This window comes from Caenorhabditis briggsae (assembly GCF_000004555.2).
Source record: "Caenorhabditis briggsae complete genome, chrIV, whole genome shotgun sequence".
NCBI classification, from domain to species: domain Eukaryota; kingdom Metazoa; phylum Nematoda; class Chromadorea; order Rhabditida; family Rhabditidae; genus Caenorhabditis; species Caenorhabditis briggsae.
Window position 1 is genome coordinate 2,266,958 of NC_013487.2, and position 17,296 is coordinate 2,284,253.

At 36.4% G+C, this 17,296-nt stretch overlaps 2 protein-coding genes across 2 annotated transcripts in view; one reads left to right on the plus strand and one right to left on the minus strand.

Moving 5' to 3' along the window:
• The window catches only part of CBG21624, a gene marked incomplete at both ends in the record, with an annotated part of 8,838 nt that extends 5,676 nt beyond the window's left edge, over positions 1-3,162 (plus strand). The window contains 6 exons of the mRNA XM_045244893.1: positions 569-662; positions 786-1,116; positions 1,180-1,357; positions 1,832-2,088; positions 2,158-2,623; positions 3,034-3,162. Coding sequence (XP_045097346.1) covers positions 569-662; positions 786-1,116; positions 1,180-1,357; positions 1,832-2,088; positions 2,158-2,623; positions 3,034-3,162 — 1,455 coding nt within the window. The remainder of the gene's footprint in view (positions 1-568; positions 663-785; positions 1,117-1,179; positions 1,358-1,831; positions 2,089-2,157; positions 2,624-3,033) is intronic.
• Positions 3,163-3,326: 164 nt separating this feature from the next.
• On the minus strand, positions 3,327-8,805 carry CBG21625 (the record flags this gene model as incomplete). Its single annotated transcript, XM_045244894.1, has 8 exons — positions 3,327-3,464; positions 3,923-4,178; positions 4,322-4,861; positions 5,120-5,481; positions 5,563-5,945; positions 5,992-6,123; positions 8,238-8,431; positions 8,564-8,805. The coding sequence occupies 8 exons, from the start codon at positions 8,803-8,805 to the stop codon at positions 3,327-3,329; spliced, it is 2,247 nt and encodes a 748-aa protein (XP_045097347.1).
• Positions 8,806-17,296: the final 8,491 nt, after the last annotated feature.

Sequence of the window (17,296 nt, forward strand, 5' to 3'; positions counted from 1 at the left end):
CTGAAAAAACGGCCAAAACCGCAAAAAAATCGAGAAAAGTCTATAAAAAGGAAAAAAGTAAGACAAAAATTTTGCGAAAATATTTATTGTTGGGTTACGGTAGCACTCGTTTGCCGGCTGTGTTTTCGAAAATTCTCCTTGAAATACGGTGGCCTAACTTGTGTGAAAATTCGGCCACAACTCCAATTTTTTTGCACAAGAATAATACATTAGTTTTTTTTTAAATTTTGTGTACAAGTAGCTGAATATTTGTGGATAATGCCACTTTTTTCGAAATCCAAAAATATTGAGTTTGAAGCGACTTAGAACTCTTTTTCTGAACAAGTTTTGGTTAAGTGCGCAAAGCCGCGAGATGTCGGTCGCTTAATTTCACAGAAATAAGAGGGCAAGCGTCCGATCTGGCAAGTTAAGCAACGTTGACTACAGATAGTGGTCAATTGAATCCTAAAATTTTTTTGCTTTTTCAAGCACATTTGAAGCGAACAGAAATTTTAGTGGAGCTAGTTTATGTAGAAATCATTATGGGAAACTTCTATCATACAATTGTAACAGAAAATGTGTTTTCCAGCTCGCCGTTGACGAAAACGGGAAATTCATTGACTTGGACTACACCGCTCTCTCCAATAGTGGTCACACAATTGACTTGTCAATGGGTGTCATGCGTGAGTTCAATTTTTGCACTGCTTCAGCAATGACGTATTTGCAATGTTATCTGGACTATTCAATGGGGATTTCCTAGATTCCACTTTAAAATGCTATGCTTCAACTTCCCAAACTTATTCCAGAACGCGCCATGGTCCATGCAGACAACGTTTACAAATTCGCCAACGCTGACATAACTGGAAAAATGTGCAAAACGAATCTGGCCTCAAACACTGCGTTCCGTGGATTCGGAGGACCCCAAGGCATGTTTGGAACCGAGATCATGGTAAAACACGTGGCAGAGCAATTCGGATTGGATCATGATGAGATTCGTGTGAAGAACTTCTATCAGGAAGGGGACTGTACTCCATTCGGAATGCATTTGAATCAGTGTAATGTGGCTCGGACATGGGAGGAGTGTAGAGCGAATTCGGATTATGATAAGAGATTGGAGCAAATCAGAAAGTTTAATGAGTGAGTTTTTGAGATATTTTAACATCTCAAAAAAGGATAGCTCGAAAATTGGGAAAACTTCAGAAACAACAAATTCCGAAAGCGTGGAATCTACTTGACCCCAACTAGATTCGGAATCGGTTTTGGGCTGAAGCAACTCAACCAGGCTGGAGCTCTGGTGTTGGTTTATACCGATGGAAGTGTTCTCGTTTCTCATGGAGGCATGGAAATGGGACAAGGATTGCATACCAAGATTTTGCAGGTTAGTCACAGAAGATGGTAGTAGAACCGGAATAAGATGGAACGTACAAGCAAGTGGAAAAGAAGATGATGAAACGGCAAAAAGTTTCAGTACAACAGTTTTTATAGTCAATTTCATACTACAGACTGACTAGTTGCTGAGCAACGCAGTACAATCAGAACTACACGCTACAAGCTCAGCAACGCGCTACAGGTTGATCTACGTGCTACTGGTTGTGCTATGCGGTACAAGCAGAGCTAGGTGCTATAAGCTGTGCTACGCGCTACTGGATTACCTGGTCGCAATGACGTCCCATCGACTAAAAACTATCATGACTATCTTGAGAATTTGAAAAAGCAAACATTTTCCTTGGGAAATGATTTTTGGTTTTGTTGAATCAATAAATCATTGGAACAACTGAACAACTCTTCTTCTATCAAAATCTGAACTTTTAGAAACAGCAAAAAACTATATATGCATAATTTCCATTTTCAGATCGCCGCTCGCTGTCTTGAGATCCCAATCGAGCGAGTCCACATCCATGACACCTCAACCGACAAAGTTCCCAATGCATCAGCGACCGCTGCTTCAGTTGGAAGTGATATGAATGGATTGGCAGTTCAAGACGCGTGTAGACAGATTATGGAACGATTGGCACCATTCAAAAAGTTGAATCCCGATGGAAAATGGGATGATTGGGTGAAGGCGGCGTATGTGGAAAGGGTGTCGTTGTCCGCTTCAGGATTTGGAATGTGAGTTTTTTACTGTTTCAAAAAATGTATATTTTCAATAGAGTGTTCATTTTTCAATCAATCTTTTAGAATCCACCACGAACCAGTCGACTTCTTCAATGGAAAAGGAGCAGAACTCTTCGGTTACTCAGTCTATGGAACTGCTTGCTGTGAAGTCGAAGTGGACTGTCTTACCGGAGACCATCATCTTCTCAGAACCGACATTGTTATGGATGTCGGAGAGTCTCTAAACCCAGCTATTGACATAGGACAAATCGAAGGAGCATTCATCCAAGGCTACGGACTATTTACAATGGAAGAGATCAAAATCCGACCGGATGGAATTCGACTAACTCGTGGACCCGGCAACTACAAGATCCCATCTGCAGATGATGCTCCAAGACATTTCAATGTGTCTCTACTTGGAAATAGTAGCAATAAGATGGGAATATTCTCTTCGAAGGCTATTGGAGAACCTCCATTGTTCCTTGGAAGCTGTGCGTTCTTTGCGATTCGAGAAGCAGTGAGAGCTTATAGGATTCAAAATGGCAATTCGGTAAGTCCCGTAAAAACTGGAATATAGCACCACTTGTAATAGAAGATTTCCTCTAATATAACGCCACCTCACGAGGTGATTGGAGGTAGCAGAACAAAGTTTTAATGTTTGATTAACAAAGTAGCAGTGGAATCTAGAAATTTCTCACAATTTCTTTCATTTAGTACATTGTTAATCAATTAAAAAACTAACTTTTGTCACCTCGCATCATCCAAAAACACCCCTCCAAAAAATAGAACGCCATGGCGCTATATTACAGGTTTTACGGTATTTCACAACGGAGGTTTAATAATTGCTCGTTTTACTAAATGTTGTTTGTGACATAGGGGACTTATTAACTGGAAGACCCTTCACTATCATTGATGCTATCTTCGAAACAGACATTTGATTTCTACAGTAATCCTTTTCAGGACTACTTCGCCTTCCACTCCCCATCAACTCCCGAACGAATTCGAATGGCTTGCGAAGACTTTGTGACCTCCCACGTCCCACCACTTCCTGAAGAAGGATCATACACCCCATGGACCACTTCTGTCTGAATTCTTTAGTGTTCTAACTATTTTATAATAAAAGCTATTTGAAATAAAGATTCATAAATATCCTGGCAAATAAAAAAATGTCAAAAAATGAGATCATATCATTTTGAGGCTGTGTGGAATGATTAATCAAAAAGAGATATTATTAGGAACCGGAGGCGGGACAGCTACACAGTAGTTTCATCCTGATTATTCTTGTCTTTCATGAACAAGTTCAGCCTGACTTCTGCATCCTGAACATATGAAGCTGGGGAGTCTTGAACGTCGTTCTCCAGGATTGTAGAGGATCCAACAGAGCGGTCCACCTGAAAAAAAGATTTTTATAGGGATAGGAGGGCTATGTATGTAAGAGTGAAGACATTTAAGGACCCAAAATGTACAAACTGAAGGAAAATCAACTATTGTACATAGCGTCAATATAATTTTTCAAAATTTCAAATAAAAAAAAATCGATAATTTTTTTAAATTTTTAGAATTCAAAAATTCTCCTAAAAATTGAATTTCAAGTTTAATCACGTTTTGAGATATTTGAAGTTCAACAGTGGTATAAAAATACTTGATATTATAGTTAGTAAACTGACACTGAGAATGAATAATTTTGGTTGGTTTGAAAATATGAACCTCATGAAACCAAATTTTTTTAAACTGATTCAAGTTCTCCTTGTAGGTTTTGTATTTTCAAATTTTGTGATACCTTGAAACTGCTCTTTTGGTCCACACCCAGAAGCCTAGACCCCCAATTTCAAACTTCCTGCTCTCTTACCTCATCCGGCATCACATTCAACAATCTCCTATTCACTAGTGAATGCTGTGAAATGCTCGTCAACGGATTCCTTCGATTTACTTCATTATTTTTCTGATTACTAGCACTGGAAGATACGGAAACTAGACTTTCTGATCTGTCAAAGATATGTTGGGCCGCTGAGATTCCACGGAACGAGAGGTTGGTTATTGACTTTTGTTTGGTGGCAAATGTGTTGAGTCCAATTTCGGATGGTGGTGGTGGGAAGTCGTCGGAGCTTAAAAACAATTTGTTATATAAAGAATCACTGGTTAATACTTCATTGAATAAAATAAAATAACTGAAACATAAAATATTTGCTGTTACAACTACCAAGTGAATGATAGTTCCGCTTCTAATATCAATAGCAAAGGTACTTACTCATCGTATCCTGGATTATGAACCGCGTAGCTCCCTCTATCGTCCAGATTTGGTGGAATCATTGCTCCTATCCTTGGCTCTTCCACTTTACAAGAGCCCATACTCTCCTTCGACAGGTCTATTCCAATATCCCTAATACTTTTCGCAGGCTTCACTGGCAATATCGGTGGCGGCGGGAGCATCGCAGTTTTTATAAACTTCTCCCTCTCCTCTTTCTCAATTCTAGTGCGTTCTCGAATCCGGAACAAATTGATGTCTCGATCCCTTGGATCCTCATTAAACGATACTGGTCGTGGTGGCGCCACGTCATCGATTACTGTAGACTTTGGAGGTAGTTTTTGTGGAAGAGGAATGGATTGAGAGGATCCGTGGACTGGTGGAAGGGTTTTTTGGAGCATTTTTTGGGTGTGCTCCATGTCGGTCGTGCTTAGAGTGGAATTGGATAGACGGTTGTTTCTGGCACTCTTAGGTTCCAGGTAGTCCTCTCCGGGTATCGTTTCGTATACCTCGTCGTAAGGGTGGTTGGGGCGAGTTGGAGTTCTAAAAATTGTTTTGTACAGAATTCAAAAAACGGTTTTGACCGTGTAGCTTAACCCCCATCGTAAGTTCTGTTATTCTAAAATTGCCCCCCATTTTTGCCAAAACATCAAGATAGAGGAACCGAGATAAATTGGCTCAAAGTTGATGGTAGGAGGTTTAGAAAAGATCGGTTTCAGTGACACATTGAGACTTAATATCTCACTCCAACTTTCAATGATTTCATGACAATCACCTCAAATTTTGCATTAATTCACTCACCTCGATCCCAAGAAACTCGACACACCAATCGTTGAATCACAATACTCATAGGTATTCACCGCTGGTTCCGGTGGCGCTATAATCAAATCTCTCCTCACTTGCGTGGGCGTCTTTAATGCCGATTTCAGCGGTTTAGGACCAGGAGGTACTGGACAAGGAACCGCGGCCGGAGCAGTTTGTGTAGTGTCTCTGGTTTGCTGGGTCATTTGGGTGTTCATTGTGATGTTGGATCCGAAGTGAGAGATTTCAGTGATGTTTGATGTGGATGAGAAGAAGTCGTGGCCGGATTGCTGGCGTTTGGCTCGACGGGACTTTCGATGGTTCTTGGAGAAGTTGGGGACGGAAGCGGTGCGTTTGAAACTCTGGAATAGTTTTAGAAATTTTGTTTGAGTTCCGAAGAGAACTGTACACTATCCCGAAAAAATACACTTCAAAACCCCTACCTGATCCACATCTCCCTTATCCATTGCATTCTTCAAATAAGACTTCTCCCACTGTCTCAATGCCGACGAATCCACTCGGTAAACCGCCGAGAACGATCTTTTGAAGTTTTGCCCATTCGACGACAGCAATTCAGATCCATCTCCATTCTCAACCAATTCTATTGATACTAGCTGAGATGTACTTTTGCTGGTTGAGATGCTCGTTACACAACATCCCATGATTGAGCAGAAACCGAGGAGTAGCGTTCCGAGAAGATGACAATAGAATGCCCAACCCAGGATTTGTTCATACGTCTCGTTTTCATCTTCTTCTTTAATGACTTTATTGTCCTGGGTGTTACCCCAGAAGTAGAATATTGCGTTGCCAAGGATTGAGAGAAGAGCTAAAAAGGTACTTGAAGAAATACAGTAACTCTTTGAAAGACTCACTTGCAATAGTGATAACCACTGTGCAGGCACAGATAAAAGTTCGATGGCAAAATGCACAAACACCCATAAGTACTGCACATCCGGCGAAAAGTACACCGACTCCAACTCCGACAAGTGCAGCAATTTTCCAACCTGAAAATTTAAATTTGCCAAGATAAAAAAAAGAGCAACAATGCATGTCATAATTTGCTTCATTTTTAGAGGTTTTGAGTCAGTAATTTTATATGTATTTGGAATTTTCTTGGGACTAAAACGTAGATGTACACTTTGAGATCAATTATCTCGGTTCTGTCAAAGGATATCAAAAAATGTTCAGCGATTAAGTTGTTTATCATATCATCACCAATATTTCATCACTTGACAGATTTTCGATATTTTTCACAGGACCCGAGATAAATTAGCTCAAAATTGGCAGGGTTCGGGAGAGTATCTTCTAATACAGGTTTGAAAATAGGGGTAATTCAAGAAGCAGACAATGTCCATACTGTCCGAATTTGTTGAGATTTTGAGACATTATTTTTTTTGTTCAGAATTTTTATGGGACTTAATGATTTGTAAATTTTCTTTTCAGTAAAGTTAAAGCCGGGAGATGTTTTCTAACTAACAAGGGAAGTAGTTTTAGAAAGGGGTTGAGAATTTTCTCATTTTTTGACAGCGGTTAGTTTACGTCCTTGTAAACCTCCTGTCAAAATCTGTATATGCACTTTTCCAAAAATGCTGAAAATTTTAGTCTCAAAGTTTCCAAATTCTTAACCATTGCAAGCCCCTCTTTCCTCTGTGATATCGCCTCCTGGCAACCTATCGTGAACACCGTTCACATAAACCCCCGCACACTCTCTAGTTTTCAGCGGTGAGGTGGCCGAGTGGTAGTGGCGAGGGTTTGTAAGCTGAAGGTCTCGAGTTCGATTCCATCTTTTTGAAATTGTTTTTTGCTTTTTTTATAGAATTCATAGGAACCTATCTCGGGCTCCAAATAAGTTCTTGGCACGATTTTTCGAGTTTTTGTCGATTCTTAAACTTTGAAAAGCAGGAATCACCAATATTTTTCAAAGTGTTTTTTTGCGAAATTTTCAAAGTTTTTGACTTAACTCCATGCGAAATTTTTGATGAATTTTTCGTTTGAAATTTCTCAACTTTTTTATAGAATGTTTTTTTTTGTCAGTTCTAATTCGTTTCTCATGATTATACCGCCCTTTTTGATCCAGAACAATGCAAAATCACTCACAGTTCACTGTCAACTTTTGATGTAGGACCATTGCAATCACTGTTTTTCGACATATTTTGATTCGAGAAAGAGCAAGAAAAGCATGAGAAACGAATTAAAACTCACAAAAAAACATTCTGTAAAAAAGTTGAGGAATTTCAAACAAAAAAATTTCATCAAAAATTTCGTATGGAGTTGACCATCAAAAACTTTGAAAATTTCTGAAAAAACACTTTGAAAAATATTGGTGATTCCTGCTTTTCAAAGTTTAAGAATCGACAAAAACTCGAAAAATCGTGCCAAGAACTTATTTGGAGCCAGATAGGTTCTTATGAATTCTATAAAAAAAGCAAAAAACAATTTCAAAACGATGGAATCGAACTCGAGACCTTCAGCTTACAAACCCTCGCCACTACCACTCGGCCACCTCACAACTGAAAACTAGAGAGTGCGCGGGGGTTTATGTGAACGGTGTTTACGAGAGGTTGCCAGGAGGCGATATCACAGAGGAAAGAGGGGCTTGCAATGGTTAAGAATTTGGAAACTTTGAGACTAAAATTTTCAGCATTTGTGGAAAAAGTGCATATACAGATTTTGACAGGAGGTTTACAAAGGCGTAAACTAACCGCTTTCAAAAAATGAACAAATTCTCAACCCCTTTCTAAAACGACTTCCCTTGTAAGTTAACTTTCTAACTTCTAACTTTTCTAACTTTTTAAGTAAGCAATGTTTTTTCAACTTTTGAAGTTCATGAAAGTTTGAAAATAGAATTTTTTTTTGAAAACTCAAATTAAAACCTCCCGGTGCAAACTAAAGCTTTTTGAATCTATTCATGATTTACCTTTTTATAGCCCGGTTCAATGACTACAATAAGCTCATTAGTCCAACTTATAATTTTCGATATAATACAGTTTCAAATTGTAAGACCCTTCTTGAAATCGAAAATTTCTCAAGTTAAATTCCGATGTGTTGCGAATTTCAAACTCCATTTCTCATACTATAAACTACTCCAAAATCTTGCAATTGGAGTCAAGAATCTTACCCAAAAACAAGTGTTGATATGCGTCATTCTGTATGCGATTCTCGTCATGATTATGATCGTAGAGATCCTCTTGGTCGATGTAGTAGTCAAACTTGTAGACACATTGAAGTTGAGGTAGGAAGAATGCGGCGAATGGAGATCCCTGCATGTCACGTCTGGAAAAAATTGGGAAGTTGAGGTTGGTGTTTGGGATTCTTGGGAGGCGCAGCCGGTACATATGTCGTTTGAAAATAGGTCGATCGGAGTTCAAACCCTAGGGAAGCTCGAAGTATTCTTAAGCTCACGTCGTTTTTCCAGTCATCTTCTTTTTCAAGGATAACACTCACCTATAAAGAGTTTCATAGTACTCCCTGGACCGTCCATAATCAAACGAGTAGTCTCTTTTACAGTCCAACCAGAGTCCATGATGATGTTCGGTCCGCCCATTCTCCAGATTCACTTGTTGCCATGACGGTGAGATCAAGCCGAGGAGGCATAGAAGAAATGCGATAAGTGATAGTGTGAAGTGAATTGCCAACGCTGTCTTTCGACTACATTTTGTCGATGATGGCGGCGCCGCATCGATCATCCCATTGGCTCTGGAAAATTGTTATCATCATTACGGAAAGAATAAAATGTGGGATTGTACTCAAAGAAAGACGCAGTATTGAAACAGTAATTTTGTAAATAAGCATGACTATGCAATCCGCCGAGCCATTGAAACAAATGGGAATATATGAGAAAGTAACATTATGGAAACAGAAAATTTTCGGAAGATTTGGAAAACTTCGATACTGTCATCAGAGATGAGCGGAATACGAATTTCAAAAATCCGGAAGAAGGAATAAGGAAGAAATGGAAAAAAATCCGGAAGAAGGAATAAGGAATTCCGCTCATCTCTGACTGTCATTAAAAACAAGTGAAGTCCAAAAATCAATAACGGAAGTCATGAAACAGTAAAAAAAAAGACGAAATTTATAGTAGCTATACAAAAATAGTCTGTTTACGTAGAAAAAACACGTTTCCCATGAAGAGAAAAGAGAGAGAGAAAGAGAGAGAGAGAGAGAGAGAGAGAGAGAGAGAGAGGGGGCTATGAGGAACGTAGGTTATTGTTATGAAGTGGAAATTTAGGGGTGTCGTTTGAAATGAAGGTGGGACATTAATAGTTTAAGCAGCAGAAATTTGAAAAATGACTTTAATTTTAATCTCGAAATCGTGATTTTTTGAAAGACCTGATTTATTATATGAAAAGTCTAGAATTGCGAAAAATTGTAAAAAATATAAAAACATGTGAAAATTATAGGATGAATAAATTGTTTTAAGTATTATTTTGAACCACATAATAGAACAAAGTTTCTGGAAGTGTAATCAACCATAACCAACTGGGACACGCTATGAATTTAGTAACAAATCCAAATTTCTGAATTTACCGAAAATAAAAAAACAGTAAAATTGCTTTAAAATTTTGGGCAATAATGTTAAGAGGATTGACCAACTCAAATTTATAAATTCATCTAAATGTTCTGAAACAGTGAAAATTTCCATTAATTGCTTTTAGAGAAGCAAGTAAACGGCAGCTTTTAAAAAAATGGAATCATTTTTGGAACGTTCATTTTTTGAAATTCAATTTTTGAGACTTGTTGAAGACTATTCGTTTAAACCAATTTTCTCACAAAAACCAGACATCTTGAAACAGTTCACCTTGAGTTATTCAACAAAATGACTTCAACATCGATTACTAAAAGTTTGATGAGTCTATTAAAAATTTTGAAGATTCATTCTGGATTACAAATATCTAACAAAGTTTCTGGAAACCGTAAAAGAAGTTTTCAGAGTCAGAGATTTCATGTTCAAAGTGCGATCCCACTAAATTACAATTCTAAACTTCTGAATTTACATAAAACGCAAAACAGTGAAATTGCTTGAACATATAAAAAAGGTCTTTCAGCAACGAAACTTTGTAAAATCAAAGTTCATCGGAATTTTCTTGAACAGTGAACATTTCCATTAGAATCGCTATAAATATATAAAAAATATACAATTATGAAAAAATATACAATATGAAAGATAAGATTGATTAACTTCAAAGTTTTAAAACTTATCTGACAGTTCTGGAACAGTAAAACTTTTCATTAGAGATATTGGAAACCGGAGTAAATATAATGGTCAAGAAAACAAAGAGTTATTTTTGGAAATTTGGAAAACTAAACCTCATTATTGGGACTTACAAAATATGAATTAAATCTTATTGTTTCTACCTATTTTTCCCTAAAAATCTAGACATTATGAAACAGTTAACCTTGGGTTATTCAACAAAATGACTTCAAAAGAGATCCTAAACGGGTCTACCAGTAGCAGTTCAAAAATGAAATGGTGTGTATGTATATGTACATGGTGACTATTTCCAAAGCGAAAAGGAGACCATGGGTGAACGTTTTCAGGGTCATTCAATTGAATTCGGCTTTCCGAAGCCAACACATACACAACAGACAGAAGACACCTAAAAGAGGGGGGCAGCGAAAGTCGGCCATTTGCATAGAAGAGAGTGGGAGACGCAGAGAAAGTTCGAAATGGACAATAACGGTCTGTCTCCGTGAATTTCGGTCGAAATCCACTTGACGTGGCAGAAGAAGAGAAGTTTTGTTGGACTCTTATTTATGGGAAATTAATGGATGAAAGGAGAGAGAGAGAGAGAGGGGGACTATGAGGAACATGTAGGTTAGTGTTATGAAGTGGAAAGGTTACATAGCCTGTCAAATGAGAGTGAGAAAGTTTGCAAATATCTTCGATGAACCCAGCAGCTAAACATTTGAAAGATGGAAAATAATGAGCCACTGAAACCGTAATTTTTTGGTTCCGAAGTGAAGTTGGTAACAGAGAACTCCCTAAATTTGACCCAATGTATCTCGGTTCCTATGAGAGATATCAAAAAGTGGTCAACTAATAAAACATCTGTCTCTTTAGTGTAATATTTTATCAATTAGCCACTTTTTGATATATTTTACAGAATTTGAAACAAGGCTGGTGGGCCTCCGACAAAGCTTAACTTATGTATCTTACTGTTCGCCGCTTTGCGACTCAGTCTATTTCTAAATACCACGTCAAAGTATATTCAATTTTTGAGCTTTTCAAAGTGTTCGGACAAAGTGACAAACCAAGAATTATAGAGACGCAACTTCATTTATTCATTATAAGAATGATTGTGTTACAATAGTCAGGTTTACGAAATTTGTTCGTATGACTAAATCTAGAAAAAAACTTGAACTCGATAAAAAGAACTTGAATCGGCAAAACTTTTTTTCTATTTTCATATTTTTCCCAAAGTGCGCTAACAATGGACAATTCAATTTTCAGAGTCTGCGTTGTCTGTTCATAGTCTGTGTTTGACACCAATTTTTTAAATTTAGAGCTTTGGATTTTTGAAGTTTGAATCCACATCATTTGATCTCATCACCAGTTCTAGAAAACTTGTGATTATGAGGAGAACCTGAATCAGTTAAAAAATTTTTCACGGTCTCATGATTTTTATGTTTTTCAATTAACTAGTATTACTCATTCGTAAGTGTCGGATTACATTTTTTTAGCTACTATCGACACCGATTTCTAAAGTTTGAGCTTCAATTTTTTTAAATTTCGGTTTCCTTGATTTGGTAATCTTGAGCTTATTCTCTATATGTATTTTGGATCCAATAAACGTCAAAAATTCTTTAAAAAACAAGGCTTCAGCAAATTTTAATGTCGTAACAACTCTGATAGAGTCACCCCCCCCCCCCTCCCTTAGCTTTTGGGATCATACATATTTTCCATACATGTGGATGGCCGGGCCAGGCCGGCCCGCTTGCCTCAAAAGTTTCGGCTCGGCTCGGCCCGGCCCGCTGGCCGGCCCGGCCATCTTTTCCACAAGTATGATATTTTCTGTGGTAAGGGGTTTTCGGTATTTCGCGGAAAATTCAAAACAACAAAATAACACAAAATTTGAAATAAGAGTCTTTCAGGAGAACTTGAATCAGTTAACAAATTTTTGCGATTTCATAATTTTTATATTTTTCAACTAACTAAACATTACTCATTCATAAATCGTTTACCACTACTGTTGATATTTTCAAACCAATTTTATAAAATTTTGAACTTTGAACCCTCCGTATCGTCAACTTTGAGCTCATATGTCTCATTTTCTGTGAAAGGTATCAAAAAGTGATAAACGGACAAAACGTTTTCTATAATATCACAAAAAATTTTTCCGTTGACATTCCGTTGATTTTTGATATCTTTCACAGGATTTTTTTGCTAAAAATTCAATTAAATTGACTTTGTCGGATGGTTGTATGCATTTGGATTAATATTTGTGCCATTATAAATATTTTGGCACATTCGAAAAATAAAATTTTCGAAAAGTTGTCCTAGGCAGGCCGAGCGGGCCTGGTCGGGCCGGGCCGAAACTTTTGAGGCAAGCGGGCCGGCCCGGACCGGCCATCCACATCTATGGTTTTCATACTTTTATATTTGTTGAGAACTTGGTTTAAAAAATTAATGGGAATAATATTTTGACAAATCATAATATGCAAAATCATTGTGCAATTGAAAAATTCAAAAAACTGTGATTTTTATATAGAAAACTTGAAATCGTAAAAAAGAATTTTTTTATGTTTCCATACTTTTGTACTTTTTGGGATATTATAGAGAAATTTGATCGGACGTATACATAGAAATTCTGTAATTTATTTACTCCATGATATATCAACGAAGCATTTATTTTTGACTAGACAATTTTTTAAAAATGTTGGAACTTATTTTTCAAATTTTTTGACGATATTCTCAAAAATCGTATATCCTCGAACACTTTGCAAAAATGCCACTAATTTTGCAATTCAAAGTGTGTTTCATAGTTAAACTAAAAGCATATAAAATTGGGACCAATTAAATCATCTGTTCTATTCTATTCCGTTATGAACTATGAATCATTAGCCGTCACTAATACTTTCAAAAAGCAAAAGGAATGGGGAGGTAAACACTATGAATAGAATTGGAGGGGAAGATGAGTCATCGAAATTCGGAACAGGTAGGTCAACCGGACAAGAAGAAGAAGAACAGGAAGATTCCGGAGACAGGCAGATTTGTTATGTAATTTCAAATCGCGCCTATCCTCCTCATTCTCTCTTTATGTTCAAAACTGATGGTTATCTAGAGGAATAGGCGGAAAAGATAGGAGTGGGGCGATAATTACTGGATGATCATAGGGGGATGGGGAAAAAGGATTAGTATTATTTTCAACAAAATGGGTGGCAATTATTTGTACTTTTATAACTACGAGTAGCCGTTAAACTATTGTACGGTTAGACAAATCGCATACTTTCAAGGGTGAGAGACATAAACATGCCTAAAAAGTGATAAAATGGCTTCGAAGGAATCGAACTTGTGGCCTAAATCCTGAAGGTTTTGCGCCGCTACCGGCTGAGCTACGCTGTCGCAAGAACCGTATGTTTATATGAGATGTATAGTGTAGAATTTGCATTAGTGAACATTTTTAAAGAGTTCTCATGTTAGGTTCCTGAAACTGACAAGACTTTTTGAAAAATTCAGAATTCTGGTTTCTAGAAAATAATTGTATTCTTGATATTCATTCCAGGAGTTACAAAACGTAATTACAGAAAAATGATTTTGTTAAAAGACGGCTTTGTAGGGTTGAACTTGTGAAAAAAACACCAGTATTAGTGAATGTTTTTAAGGAGCTCTCATGTTAGGTTGCTGAAACGTACAAGATTTGTAACAAAATTCAGAATTTCGGTTTTTTTTTAAATAATTGTTTTCTGAAACTGATTCTAGAAGTTGCAGAGACTATGTGACAGTTAGTGCTATGTTATTTTCTAAAGTTTGTTTTCAAACTTTAACCGAAGGAATAATGAAATGATAATATTTCTGTTTCTATTATGTCATATCAGATACAGGAAATTTGTAAAAATTCAGTTAGCAGTGCTTACTTGAGTAGTTGAATTTGTGGACGAAACAATATATGTTCTGTGCCGCTCCTGGATGAGCTACGAGGGCACTAGATGACTTAAAAGGAGGCTTTTCAGAGTTTTTTTTTGAGTGATGGTATGAATTTTAATGTGAAGGTTCTTAGTGTTCAATATTTTGGGTCTTCCTAGTAAGACAGCTTGCGCCACCGTAGCTCAGCTGGTATCGGCGCGGCACCTCCATCGGTGTTCCCACAAGTTCAGTTCCTCGAGAGGCCCATATGAACGGAATTTTCAACGAAAAAATTTGTTATGTCCACTATCCCATCTTTAAAACTATTGTTCAGTGAAATGTGAACAGTATTTGATCCCTAATAACATACCTATTCTTCAGGAATCTTCTACGAATTTAGCGAAACAGAAAATAGTTTTCTCGAAACTTCAAATTTTCAGAGTTTCACTTTTCAGAGTTTCAAGTCATAAAAAATATGATATGGGATTTGCTACAATTGAATCTTCGGCTGTTGTGATTTTAAATTATAAAATTCACTGTATTAATTAATTGACACAACTTTAATTAGTCTTGTCACAATTAAATTAAATAGATGTTTAAATTTGACAGTTTGGAAAAAAACGACGAGACTTATATTGATACCCAAAAACGAGGACCGAACGCGTTGAACAAAGTAGAAATGTTTGTGATATGGTAGGTTAGTCGGATAAAATCAACGGAAAAAAGAAAACGAGCGGTGATAAGAAGGTGTCAGTTGCGAAAAAGAATATTATGGTGATCAGAAGAGAAACATCAGCGAAGGTCACACTTGGATTCCTAGAGGAGGGAGCGAGCTAGTCAAGGACAATCATAATGGGAACGAAAAGTGAGATTGAAATGGAGAAGGAAAAAGGAATTTAGCTGGACAAAGAGAGAAAAGCGAAAATCGTGGGAGGCAAGATAAATCGGTTGGAGGAAGATGGGAGGGAGAGAAGGACAGATGGCTAAAGAGAGGGGATATAATAGCGGTTAGTACCTAGTGACGTCATCGTACAAAAATTTATTTTGACTTTTTCCAGTCAACTTTAAAGGCCAGAAAAATAGTCCAAAATGTCTCGATTTTTCTGAAAATTTTAGAGCATATGAAACAAAAATAGAGGTTCAGCTTTGTTTTTGGCAACATTTTTGTAGAAACCCAGTTAGCGGTTTTAAGAATGCACAACTCAAACCCCGTATCCCACCTGAACGGAATTAGACAAAAAAGTTGTCAACTTCAAAATTGAAACTTTGATTTTTTTTCGTATAATCTGAAATTTCAGACAATTCGAAAAATTATGAAATTCTTTTTCAGGACCCCAAAGTTGACTTTTTCACTCGAAATTCCAAAATGTGATTAAGAAGTAAAAAATTATCAAGATATCTAATACTGATGGAGCAGGAAAATTTTTTTCTGTTTCGTTAGTTTGGTTTGACAAGATTAAAGTTTTCGAAATCAATGTATAGCAGTTACTAAAAATTTTCACTAGTCAGAAAAATTAGAATTCCGCGTTTTTTTTAAAGTAAACCGATTCACTAATTTCAACAAAATTATATTTAATTTAATAGTCCAATTGAAAAATTGACTGAATTCTAACCTCGTAATGTCTGAAAGTTTTTCTGCAGTTAAATGTCATGGAATTAAAACAGAAAGAGATTTAAAAAAAAATATATGAACTGTACTAGTTTTAAAAAACATATAAAGTTACCGAAAAATTACAGTTTCAGATAAACCATATTTCCCCAACTTTTTGCTTGGCTTAATTCCTTGAATTGAAAACATAAATTCAGCCTTCGTGACGCCCTGCTAAACATCCACGATCAAAACCCAACACGTTGGATTTTTCCCGTGGATCTTTCACATGAACTTTTTTTTTTCAAAAGTGCAAGGATCATTTTTGGTCAGGTGGGTTTATTTAAAAGAATTTTGCAATTTTCAAAATTTTACAGTTTCAAAAACTAAGAATATCTTGAACAGCATTGTGCATTTAATAGTTGCATTCCAAGAATTTTCGCACTGTTTTAAAATGTTCCCAAGAAGTTGAAAATCCTATCATTCATAACATCCAAGCGTTCTCATGTACATATTAATTACTTTTTGATTTCAAATCGGGATTACTGTAGTTTTCAAGTTTCTAAGCCGATTTCTGTTAGTATACATGAAAAATGATATCTTATCATTTTAGCACAAGTTATAAAACTTTTATAAGTTTTATGAGATGATCCTTTTTTGCTCAGGTTTACTATATCACCTCTAATAAAACCATATGCGAATCTTCAACTAAAGTTTTGAAATTGGGATTTTTGTTTTGAAATTGGGAAACTAAATTTGAAAAAAAAAATCAATGTTCCCAAATTTTTTCAAAAAAGTTAGCTAATTCTATTAATGATAATACCATTGTACTAATATCTATTTTTGGTTTTGAAAAGTGATTACTGTAATTTTCAATCCGCTTCCTGTGAATCATAATTGCAACAGGCCGGGCTAGGTCGGATTTTTTTTTCATATTTCAATTTGATAAATAAATTATGTTTCAAAATGTTTTGAAAAGGCTAACCACTTTTATCCAAGTGTGCTCATGTATTAACTATTTTTTTAGATGTTGGTGGCAAAAAATGTCCCGTCGCTGGACTAGCACAAAACAAATAATATAAGGTGCCCATAGGCAGGTTGAGCAGAATGGCAAAACTTTTTGTGATTTTTCCGAAAAAGTGGATCAAGTCCATTCAAAAAAGCATAACTTTGTACAGATTAAAGATAAAACGATATACTAAACTGTATTATGTAGCACGGATTACAGGCTACAAAAAACCTAATTACACCTTTATTCTATCTCTGCAAAGGATTTTACTATAATAGGAAATGTGCGAATGGTCCGATGGTGTGAAATCAAAAAATGTCGATTTTCGAAAAAACGTATTTGGGAGACCATTTCTATCCGATTCCTTTTATGTCATAATGCACAACTGTAGTCTCAAATATATAGCTCACCGTTCATTTAAGAGAGATTTTTGAAAAAATAATATTTTAAAAGTCAATTCCATGTATTCCATGGTATTCCATGGTATACATGGTATTTTTTAGAAATTTTTTTTCG